Source organism: Hippocampus comes, unplaced genomic scaffold (assembly GCF_001891065.2).
Source record: "Hippocampus comes isolate QL1 unplaced genomic scaffold, H_comes_QL1_v1.1 scaffold177, whole genome shotgun sequence".
NCBI classification, from domain to species: domain Eukaryota; kingdom Metazoa; phylum Chordata; class Actinopteri; order Syngnathiformes; family Syngnathidae; genus Hippocampus; species Hippocampus comes.
This window is the reverse complement of record NW_017806158.1, coordinates 2,695,876-2,708,559: the sequence shown is the minus strand read 5'-3', so window position 1 is coordinate 2,708,559 and position 12,684 is coordinate 2,695,876. Positions and strand designations below refer to the sequence as shown.

General features: G+C 41.3%; 1 protein-coding gene across 1 annotated transcript in view; it reads left to right on the top strand.

Annotated features, from left to right (window-relative positions):
* The first annotated feature begins 5,774 nt into the window (after positions 1-5,774).
* The window catches only part of LOC109531147 (flotillin-2a), a 36,614-nt gene continuing 29,704 nt past the window's right edge, over positions 5,775-12,684 (top strand). Inside the window, exons 1-3 of the mRNA XM_019895269.1 lie at positions 5,775-5,947; positions 9,777-9,858; positions 12,312-12,402. Of these exons, the coding sequence (XP_019750828.1) occupies positions 5,899-5,947; positions 9,777-9,858; positions 12,312-12,402 (222 nt within the window). The 5' untranslated portion in view covers positions 5,775-5,898. The remainder of the gene's footprint in view (positions 5,948-9,776; positions 9,859-12,311; positions 12,403-12,684) is intronic.

The following is a 12,684-nucleotide window of genomic DNA, read 5'->3' as shown; positions in this document are numbered from 1 at the left end:
TCTATTACATTTTATTGCATTTAATAATGATACTACTACTACTACTACTACTACTATTAATACTACTATTACTACGAATAATAATAATAATAAATAAAAATAGCAAATGGTGGCCCGGTGGTGGTCCAGTGGGTATCGCATCGACCTCACAGTGCAGTGGTATTGGGTTCAATTCCAGCTCCGGCCTCCCTGTGTGGAGTTTGCATGTTCTCCCCGGGCCTGCGTGGGTTTTCTCCGGGTACTCCGGGTTCCTCCCGCATTCCCAAAAAAAAAAAAAAAAACATGCACGGCAGGCTAATTGAGCACTCAAAATTGTCCCTCGGTGTGAGTGTGAGCGTGGATGGTTGTTCGTCACTGTGTGTGTCATGATTCGGTTTGGGACCAACAGGTGGCACTGTAGGGCTGCAGCTGCACACCTGTTGGTCATTAGGTAATTAGTGCTTTAGAAGGACTCCCAGCCCGACCACTCATTGTCGGGTCATTGTTGCTCTTTGCTACTGTCAAGTTTGTTTGTTGCTAGTGATGTGCCCGACTGTGCCGAGGCTCCGATGCGTGTGCCGAGTAAACCGGAAGAAAATCTGCGAAGCGCGCTTCGAGGCATGTGTCGATTACACTTGTGGCCACGCCCGATGCCTCGGAACGCGCGTTGCTCCGCCCGACGCCCCGCGAGACGGGATTCTACGTCACCGCCAACAAATAGTTTCGCGGGTGAATCGAAATAAATCCGGCGCACCGGGACGACAATGAGCTCACAGGTGACGCTGACACGCTCAACTCGCATCTCCAAACCTCAACTCATTCCGATTCGTTTTGCAATGGACGGCTTTGGACGCACCCCACCATCCACAACGAATAAGAAGAGAACATCCCCTGTCTGGGATCATTTTGAGCAGATCTCCCCTAAAAAGGTACGAATTATAACCAGTGTGAATATATATTGTAAATTATTGTGACAGCACAGTGCATCCCTCATTATAATGTCTTTCTTCGACTTGCTGATATTTCAAAAGGTGAAGTGTACGTTTTTGGCACGAAAAAAACGACATAGTATCGTAAGGCGTTTTTAGCCAAAAAAAACGACATCGTTTAGTAAGGCGTTTTTAGCACGAAAAAAAACGACATAGTATAGTAAGGCGTTTTTAGCCGAAAAAAACGTCCATGTATAGTAAGACGTTTTTAGCACGAAAAAAACGACATAGTATAGTAAGGCGTTTTGGCACGAAAAAAACGGTCCCCTGTCTGGGATCATTTTGAGCAGATCTCTCCTAAAAAGGTACAAATTATAACCAGTGTGAATATATATTGTACATTATTGTGACAGCACAGTGCATCCCTCATTCTAATGTCTTTCTTCTACTTGCTGATATTTCAAAAGGTGAAGTGTAAACTTTTTCCAAAGAACTTGGGTACCAAGAGAGCACGTCGTCTATGTTGAGGCATTATAGGGCCCTGCATTAAATAAGGAGACAACTCAAACAGAACCACCCCCAGGTAGGGCATTTTAACATGCAATGAAAGAACAGCATAGCCTACCATGTGTATTTCAAATGTGACAGATGAAATGAATGACATCTATCACTAACTCTGTCTCTGTTTAAACTGCAGTGAATAAGAATGCAGTGGAAGAGGCATTAATCAATATGGTGATTGAAGATTGCCAGCCCTTCAGTTTTGTGGAGGACACAGGGTTCCGGAAGCTTATCCAAGCTTTCGACCCTACATATGTTCTCCCCACCAGGCGGGTGTGTGAGAGCACATTAATCATTTTTCCCCATTCCCCCATAAGTGCTCTTCCAATAGTGTTCTTTCTCATTTCCTTTAGACTTTGAAAGCCATGGTGGAGGAGAGGTACCAGCAGGCAGCAGGCAAAAGAGAAGGCCCAAGAGCTCATAGCAAAGTCCTCTGCTGTGAGCATAACAGCAGATATGTGGACCAGCATCAACACAGATGCATATCTGGCAGTCACCTGTCATTTCATTGATGAGCACACCTCTCTGCACTCAGCTGTGTTAGGTGTGCTCCATTTCCCTGACCGCCATACAGCTGAGAACATGGCTTCCGTTCAATCGGCACTCATGGCACAATGGGGCATTTCCACCAAGGTAACTTGCCTTGTGACAGATGGTGCAGCCAACATGGCTGCATGTGCCAGAGACCTTCATCTGCGCCACACATATCTGATCGTGAAGAAGGCTCTGGCAGAAAACACTGAGCTGTCTGAGATCCGTCTTCAGTGTAGGAGGATAGTTGGCTACTTCAAAAGCAGTACCACTGCAAAGGTGAATTCCTTTATTACACAGCAGTATTCAAATTAATGCAAAATGACTTGAATAATGTTTTGTTTCATATTTAATTTTTATAGACAAGGCTGACACAGGTGCAGGAGCAAATGATGCCTACAGAGCCTGTGCTGAAGCTCATTCAAGAGGTAAGTTGACATCCATAACTGCTTCCACTCCCCTTTCAAACAATAATGACCTTTTATTTTCAGGTGGAGACACGCTGGAACAGCACCTTCCACATGTTGCAACGAGTGTACAACCTCTACAAATTAGCTATAACCTTTCTCTGTACCCCAGCCTCATCCGTCCCTTGTGAAAGACTATTTTCAAAAGCAGGAGAAATCCTATCGAAGAAAAGAAACCGTTTAAAGCCAAACACTTTGGAAATGCTTGTTTTCCTCAATAAAAATGAATGAAAGGTGTATCTTGTTCCTTGTTTATGTCAATGTCTAAAATAAAGCAATCATTCTTTCAAGTAACACACGCACATTCATTCACATCACAACTCCCTGCCCTTTTGACTCCATCAAATCCATGGTATTTTAATCACTGTGTCATGACATTTATTTTCCACATAATGGCGCAATAGAACAAATGGAGCCTCATGATGCATCGGCCCAGGACCGACCCAGTTGGATGGAAAGCCTCATTGCTTCATGAGGCTTCAGATTCCCATCACTATTTGTTGCTGTTTGCTGTCATGTTTGTTTCAGTCAGGTTTTGGTCATTGTTATGTTTTATCTTCGGTCATGTGTTTTGTTTGATACTTTGGACTTTGTTTGTTTTGGATTTAGTTTTCTGAGTTTTAATACAATCTTTCAAGTACACCCTGCTCCTCCCTCCTGCCTGCTTTTTGGGGTCCACCACCACCTTGCAACGTGACAGAGTGCCCTACAATTGGCTGGCAACCAGTTCAGCGTGTCTCCCGCCTACTGCCTGAAGACAGCTGGGATAGGCTCCAGCACCCCCCGTGACCCTTGTGAAGATAAGCGGATTGGAAAATGAATGAATGAATGAAAAATAGCAATTATTGCTATTATTATTTGTAATTGTTTTAAGATTTAAGTGTAGCCTATTATGTTTTTGTTTTGTTTTTTTAATGTCATATAAAAACATCATGGTGCGTATATTTGTTGCAATGCCTAACAGCCTGTCTTCTTCAGGATTGCTATTTTAAGCATTGTCTCGTGTGCTAGCTAATATGTTAAAGATTACTGTCAACTCATACTTCCAGGATGATACAAAGTGCATTTTTGACACGTGAGCACCCACTACTGTGTAAAAGTGGAGAAATGATAAGCATTATCATTCCTCTGGCAAGTAAGCTATTTAACCCACCATGATAAGAATCTGCAAACAAATTAAAGCTTGGTCACTGAGAATCCATCCAGTAAATCGCAGGGCACACATAGACAAACACTCATTCATGCTCACAATCACACCGACGGATAATTTTAGAGTGTTCCGCTAACCTGCCATGCATGATTTGGGAATGTGGGAAGAAGCTAGAGTACTCTGAGAAAACCCACACGGGCACGGGACTAACATGCAAACTCCATACAGCAGGAAGGCCCGGAGCCAGAATCGAGTCACTGAGAATCGGGATTTGGAATTAAAGAGGTGGGTGAGGATACATTGATACTTTTTGAATTGCTCAACATAAAACTACAAAGAAGCACGCTGTCCTAGTGCTTCGCATATGTCCCTCACAGTGGAGAAATTCAGGGTTGGAATCGCGCCTCGGGCCCTCCTGTGTGGTGTTTGCATGTTCTGCCTGTAAATGATGAATGAATGAAAAACAAAACAATTAAACGATAAAATTACAAAGGAGCTAATTTTCATGTCATATGGGAAATTGTTTCCTAAGATGTCCTGAATGCATATTTTAAAGTTGGAACAGTTTGAATCGTTGAACAAATCTGGAAGACGTAAACACCCAAAAAAATATGTGTAATAATAATAACAAAGAATTTTGATGCAAATGAACAAGTCTGAATGCTTTCCTTCAGCTCATCTTGACCAGAGGACCCTGTACCGAAGTAAAACATTTCTACAATGCTGTTTGCTATTTGTGAGCCATCTGCTGGGCACAGGAGAATACTGCTGAGAAGGGCAGGGGGATTCTTGTTCCAATTTTTTTTTTTTTTTTTTTTTTTTTTTTTTACAGTGTGCATGTATTATGTATTGTATGAAGATATACATGCGCTGTAAACAAAAAAAAGTTGAGTGAACTCAAAATTTCAAGGCAACAAACTTGGATAAAATCTGAACTTGGGCAATCCAGTTAATTATTTTAACTTTTGCTGAAGTGAAAATCAACTTCCCCGCATTTCACAAGAGTTTAGAGAACTGGTGTCCCTTGTATTGTCCCTCAACTTAAAGATATAAGGAAAAACATTTTAGCAAATTGTTTTGGAGCCAACAACTTCCTTGCTTTGATGTGCTGACCAACATTGTCGCTGTAAATGTCAACAATTGATATTTTGGTCCAGTCGGGGTACACCCTGAACTTGCCAGTCAATCGCAGGGCCCACACAGAGACAAATAATCATTCATGCTCACAATCACATCCCGCCCAATACAAGTTGTATACCAGCAGTAAGAAGTTAGATTGTGATTGATATGGCGATTGTATGTGAAATAAATGCAGTTTATATGAAAGTGATCAATCAACGACTCAAAAGTGCACAACCATCCAAGCAGGTGTTGGCATGATGCAATATTCTCAGGCCTGCATGAGGCAATGCTATATCAACATGCTGGTTCATAGTGGGGCAATATGGGTCATGTTGGTATAGATCCCTTTATTTTATGTCAACTTTGGCTGGCATATTGTTGAAGATTTTTATGTTACACCTTTTTTATTTGAAGGTGGAACATAATTTGCACACAATTATTCATGCCATTTAAACATTTTTTTCATCTCTCTCACGTGCTCTTTTTTACAGACAAAATATATACAATACAACTTCAAGCAATCCAATTAACATCGTTTACATACACACATAAAAATAATTTCGATGTTAAAATAAAATTATAATAGTAATAATAAAGGAAATAAAAATTATGCATCTTTTAAGACAGGGATATCCGTGAAAGTCTTTAAATATTTCTGAATAAATCGCAAATATTGATCGACATTTTTATTTAGTATTAGATCAAGAGATTTAAAATAATTCTCTCTCTCTCTCTCTCTCTCTCTCTCTCTCTCTCTCTCTCTCTCTCTCTCCCTCCCTCCCTCCCTCACTTCCACACAGGGAACGACACCTTTACGTCATATCCTCTGTTGTTTGGCCGTTTGTGAAAGATATCTGGTAAAATACCACCGGTCATCAAGGTACCGTAAAACAAAGATCTGTGTCGAGAATAAAATAAAAGGCTCAACGCTGACGACAAAGCAATCCACATGAACTGACGTTGATCACTGAATATTTTGAAAGTTCCCAGCGGAAGCGCCGAGTGTAGAGGAAAAGTCGATACGAGTGTGGGTGTGGCCGTGGCTGGGAGTTGTTTCGCCGATGTTGTGATGAAATAAGTACCCGGGTTCGTGGGTGAATAGGGGGAAACGTACACTTAACGTCTTCTTTGTCGAGTATTTTTATTAATTTTTCTTAACATGGGAAACTGTCACACCGTTGGACCAAACGAGGCACTTGTGGTTTCAGGTAACGACTAACGACTCGCGTTTTTTTATTTTAAAGCTCCGCGGCCTTTGCCTAGTTTGAGCTCGATGAAGGGATTTAAGAGGCGGGCCTTGGGGGGCGGTTTCTTTTACCTTCACTCGATAAATACTTCTTTACAACGGTTAAAATCAATCTCACTAATAAACACGACACACGTGCATAACATCGATGTAGCCACCTTTGACGAACTGACGTAAAAACATTTTAAAAAAATCGTAATTCCATCTGCTACCGATTACGTAACATCCTCAAGCGTTTGCGTTCCTCTCCGCTTTTACGGTCTTTGAACGTTCTCATAAACACAATGTCACAAACATTTTCCTCTTTAAATATTCCCATCAACTATAACAGCGCATGCGTTTTAGTCTACTGGTGTTCTGATGACGATGATTCCTAGCAGAGATCGGACAATTTCCTGCCCCTCGTGTGCGCCTGTGGTTTTGGTCTTTTTCGAAAATATGCTTGTTTTATGCATTAAAAACTGAAAAACAAGCCAGAGGCTAAGGTGGGGGGATTTTTTTGTGAGCTTTGCGAATTTCTTAGTAGTCGTACATGGCAGTTGCGCCCCGCCGAGGGAATACAGTTGAATAAATTAGATTAGAGGGGAGAGGCCCATAAAGTCCTCTTGGCATCAGTGCAGCTGGTTGTGCACGACACCGAATGGGAAACGCGGCATCAACTGATCTTTATGCACTTGGACACAAACAACTGAAGCCTTCCAACTCTTTCCATTTTGGTGCATTTCACAGCACAGTCCGTCCATCCATCCATCTATGCGTCATCCATCCATCCTCTGACCCCCTTATCCTCACTAAATAAGCAAAACATCATATCTTAAAAAGTGACATTGGCGATAATTTATACAATCCACCGCTCAGTCTATAGTAATGGTAACGTGTTTCATTAAATAGGACAAAAATGGGTACTAAATATTGAACTTTATGATTGTCCACAGATCGGCAGGCTATTTTTTTTTCAAGTCTAAAAAAAATATTGCAACATAGCTTGGCTATTGTGTGTGTACTTGTAGGATAGTGAACTTCCGTTCCTTGAGAGCCATATCCTGTCTTATTTTAGCTATCTCCCTACAACAACACACCTGACTCAGATGAGTAAAAACACAACTGATTCTGATGAATAGCTTAGCTGTGAATTGTTGTGTTAACTTTGGGAATCGCCAATACCAGTAAATGTGTGTTCTTAAATTTGATCATGATAGAAAATAATTTTCCATATTGCCCAGCGCTATCTAAAGGTAACTTGCCTCTACCAAAATGATCCACACGGTGGAGGAGTTGTAAGTACTGCTGCCTAACAGCAAGAATACCCAGGTTGAATTAATTCTAGCATCGGTGCTGTCAACACCTGATATAAGGCTGTTATGAGTGGGGTTCACATTCTCTTCCCGTGTCTGTGTGATGTTTCAACCGGTCCTCCTACAACTAAACATGTGCAAGGTTGATTTCCACTCAATGCCTTGAGCTTGGTACTGACGAGGTCCGGTTTCTGCATTGCTCCCCTATGGGGTAAATTCTAACAACCAATGTGTCATGAAATTACCTTTTTATAAAGTCGTTTTCGAATCCTGAATAGTCTAATGTTGCAACAATTGCGTATTGATACCTCAACCGTAGGAAATTTGTGACACTGGCCTTGGTTGGAAAAACCTTGAACACAACTTTATTTGAAAAGCCTGTTGTAGAGATCTTCATACTTGTGATTTGGCTGCGTGCTGTTGCACACTTTTGCAAGTGACCCAGCCCAACCAGTTTCCTCTCTCAAATAAGTTTGATAACAGCACAGAGAGAAACTCTGGGATTGAATCGAACGTCCCCACCCCCCGCTTTTTATAGAATGCAGTCAGGAATGTCAGTTATGCCACTGCTAGCAAGACATAAGCGCAGCGTCTCTCGAAAGATTCTAATTGCCATTGACAGGCACTTTATTTTAACCGTCAACCACGTGCCACCCACATCCGTTTATACAAATACCACAGGAATAAGATCATGTGCCTAAAAACAGTTATAGTACTTCTTTGTGCAAGAAAATACTTCTCTACTTGTTACAGCTGCTGAAAAACAACAATGACTGCTTCTTGTTTTTCAGAGGAGCTAATGATCAACTAATAGGTTTACAGAAGTCAATGCAATGAAACCGTCAAGAGTTAAACATTCTGCTTCATTTTAAAATAGTTTGTTCCACAGTCCATACTGTCATATAAAATCTTTTAAGTTTCCAAGCAATATTTGATATTGTGTTGTGGGATCACTTTTGTCTCAGACGCTCAGGGATTATTTTGAAGCAGCCTTCAACAAGCGCTCTGTGGTCCATGTCCACCTGTGCTGCAATGAGGACGCTGCCGTGTCCTCTGTAAATAATTAAATATTTCTTAAACTCTACTCAAGTAAATAAATAAATATTTCTTAAACTAAACTAAACTTGTGAGTGGAGTGTTTTTACAGCAAAATAATCGCTCATTCTTTTTCGCAGATATGCACGTCGGGAATCCCCAACATACCGGGATGAGCGGACAGCTGCTGATTTCATACCTTTTTTTTTTCCCCTACACCTTTATGAGCTAAGATTAGGCCGCAAATTGGCAAGATTTTCCTTAAAAAATCCCCATGAACTCATAACACCCAAATACTGGCCTCTGATTAGTCTATTGACTTTCATTCATGTAGCGTAATGTATAATAATCATAGTTATACGCCAGCGGGCTTTAGCACCACGAGTAGGTGACGGCCATGTTGGCAGGGGCAACTTTCCCACAAACGCAACGCATGGCTATTGTGAGCTTTTGCTGATACATCATTGGAAGGCTAAAATCATTCCTTTTGGTTATGCCAAAATCTCATTTCTGAAATATGGATCACTGTGACTCATTTTGCTGTGCTGAGTCAAATGTTGTTTCTTTCATTTATTCACATGACACCATCTTTACTTAAAAAAAAAGTGGATACAGTTAAAAGAAAAATGTGTGTTAATGTTGTGATATTGGTTCAAGGGTTCTTGTGATTTTTTTTTTTTTTAAGATATTAGTATGGCATTGAAGGCATATTTTCACAAATGATTATAACTCCATATTTGATGAGCTTTACATTGAATAAGTTCTGATACTACCCACAAGAGTCGAAAAGTTAGTTGGCATTTGTATCTTATTTGACAGTATCACACCAGTTTAAGTTTCATTCAGGAAACACGTGAGTGTGAAAGACATTTGCCTTCTAACCTTGTTGAAGTGAACGTTGTACAACTCATAGATTGTGTTGGGGTAAATATAGGCTCGTGCGTGAGTAGGTGTCTGTAAATATCGGTTAGCTCCTCCCCATTTTCTGTCTGTCAGTAAACATGTGACAGCTGGGAATGCTGCTGAAACACTCACACTGGAGTTAAACCAGACTCAAACCCTTTGTGATGTGTTGCTATAGCGAAGTGCATTCTTTCTTTCAGTTTCCAAAACAGTGTTCCTTGAAATAGGATTTCTTTCACGTGTAATTTTTCTCCTGCATTCTGGCTTTAGATGTCATTCCCTCAGGAATTATAGGATTGTGTGTGGGTGTGTTTAAACACTGTAACAGAATTCCAACAGCACCGGTGCTTTTAAATCCTTAAAATGTGCTGCAAAGTTTAGATGAAAGCCGTTTGCATGATTACTCAACTGTCGTTTGTGGTTACCTGGGTCAAATTTGATTGCCTTCACTGTACAAAAAGCTAGTATCATGGCTACATGTGCTCACATTCCATTTTTAAATTTTTTTCTGTACGATTATGGTGACGGGAGGTTCATGTCGTTTGTGTTGTTCCAAAGGTGGCTGCTGTGGCTCGGATCAGAAAACATATGTTGTCGGAGGCTGGGCTTGGGCTTGGTGGCTCATCTCGGACATCCAGAGGTAAGAGTGGTCTGCACATTATCCCAACAATACCAGTTGAAACATTTCCAAAAAAAAAAAAAACAGCGGTTGGCTGTACAACTGTGATATTTTGCTTCTGTGGGGACCTATCTGACTAGATATGTGCCCTTAATTCCACCATCACGTCGCTATTGTGAATGGTTACATTTCATTGTTTGTCAGGTTTTCGGCAAAAGCAACCAGCAAGTACATCAAAATCAGATTGACAGTGGAGTCATTGTTTAAACTTGTTGATACCTTTTTATTGCTTTCTTGGCAATGGCTCTATGGTGCATTATTTTCTGATTGATTACGATCTCTATTCAACCGGATGGCCAACGTGTACATAATACGTTACTCCTTTTTAATCTATTTGCTTGTATATTTCCAACTGATGTCATATTCATATTCCATTGTGGCTGAAAGGTCTTCCAGAAAGATACAGCATGTTCACCACCGTCAGATGGATTGAGGCTCCAGCTTCAGGGATGGCCCTGGAAAACTGTAGATGGGAATTGGGTTATGTTCTAATTATTCTAACAATAACTTGGCAACCTTATCATTACAAGCATTAGACAAAGATAGACAAGATCTTTTATTTATTGTCTCAACAGTGAAGATTATAAAACAGTGACTGATAGTTCACCCATTAAAGTTAACTCTTTGCAGACCTCGCAGCTTAGGATTGTCAAAGCACTCATTCTCCTCTCAGAGTTTCTATTTAATTGCCATTAATGAACTACCTGCTTCAAAACATTTTGTCTGTTTCACTAACTTACGTGGACTAACTTGGCGCTAATATTCATTTGCTTGTGGAGCACCTGGTTTGAATGTATTGGTGATCTAATATTTGCTTGTCTCTCTGAGAACCTGCTTTCCCTCGTGTGCGCCTCAGCTCGACTGTGTCCGCTTCAGGTTACCCATTTCCAATTAAGAACCGCACTTCAGTGTTGCTTGGAAACGTCATGGTAGACTGCAAAAAACAAAGTCAAGTCAATGCATGGATGGGTTTATTCTAAACATCATTCGATATGACAGTCACATTTTTTTTTTTTTTTTGCTTCTTGGAGGATGACAGCAGAAGGAGAGCACGAGCACTTGAGCTAAAAAGCCTTGTGCTTGGTGGGGGGAGGACACAATCTCTTCCCGCTTCTGATGCAACAATCACGTTAATGTTTGGGCCCATGACTCATTGATCCAGCTCTCCCGAAGAGGAGGAGGGAGTGATGTGTGCGCCTCAGCTCGACCTTATTGGAGTCAAATCCCTCTGCCGTGTGCTTATTTGTGCTTAAATCCCTCTTCATTTTAAAAGGACAGTTCTGGTTCTCCTTTTAATTCGACAATGTAAAAAAAAACCAAAACAAATAATGATGATTTTTATTTACAAACTGAATTTTTATTAAAACTAATAATGAGGTAATTAATTATGAGGTCATATAAATACAAACCCAAAACCAAAGGAATCCCTAAAATCCAATTAGCAAAGAAACACATGGAAACAGGAAACTTGACCAAACTAGAAATATGACTTCCAGCCACCTTGATCTGAAAGAAAGCGAGGAAGTAAATACAAACAAATTGACAAGACAACGAGGTACACTTGGTCATGACACGAGTAACGGGAGGGAGCTGATTGGTCACAGCAGCACTGACAAAAATAACGAGTCTTTGCAGCTGAGGCAGGAGCAGCGGGGCTGACTTTGACCTCTTTCTCTTAACCCCGGTGACTGACCTTCCTAACGGCTGTTGTCCAACTTACTGTTTTGCCTCTGCTACTGCGGCCTGCCTTCCTGTCTGCGTAGAATGTCTCTGGAGGTTATGACCATCCTCTGTCGCTGTGAGAATATCGAAACCTCGGAGGGTGTTCCCCTGGATGTGACTGGGGTGGCCCAGGTAAAGTATTTTCAAGAGACCACCCCGACAAAAAAAAAAAAAAAAACAACAACAAAAACAGCAGCGGCTGGTGCTCAAGACCAAAAGAAGATGCTGCAAAACTGGCTCAACTAATTAGCTAAAACCTGTTTACGTGCGTGTGAGAGTGTGTGTGGGAGTGTGCGTGTGTACGTGTGTACGTTCTCCTCTACGTGGCTTCTCTCCTGTCGTCAAACGAGGGCAATCAGCAGTCACTAACATTGTCGTGAAGCTGCACTCTGAAAAATATATGGCAACGAATTCGATAGGAATGGCTTTGGAAACAGAGTCATACAAGTTGAGGTATTCCCGCAGAGCTGCATTTCAAAATGATTTCAGCAAACCCATTTCAGTGGTTGGTTTCGGGGAGCATCGCATACTCCATTGTTAGTGCTCTGGAGTCCTTGGGTGAATGGTTTCACTTTGTCCTGATTTTTTTTAATTTTATTTTTTTCTCCTTGTGTTCTGGCCCCTCGCTTCATTAGCTTCCCCTTCGAACATGCCTGTTTTTATTTTATATTTTTTTTCCACATTCTTCACAGGATAACGCTTGAGATTATGACCCTGCAGCCCAAGTGTGAGGATGTAGAGACAGCGGAGGGTGTAGCTATTACTGTCACAGGGGTGGCTCAGGTAAATCACCACACTGCTTCTTTTTGGGAATGCCAGTTCAGACTTACCCCGCACCCTCACCCTGTCGTCCCCTGCATCCCAGCAACTTCCTTTGGTCTGGCATCACCCCATAATCACGTCAGAGGTGGTTTCATACAGAGGGCTCAGGTTACCATACAAACATTTTTTTTTTTTTTTTTTGCGGGGGCTGGGGGATTAGGGTGGTTTTTGAATGACATTTGCTGTAGTGGAAAAAAATCGTCCAACTTTGCTCACTGTGAAGACGCTAATAGTGGCTGGTTT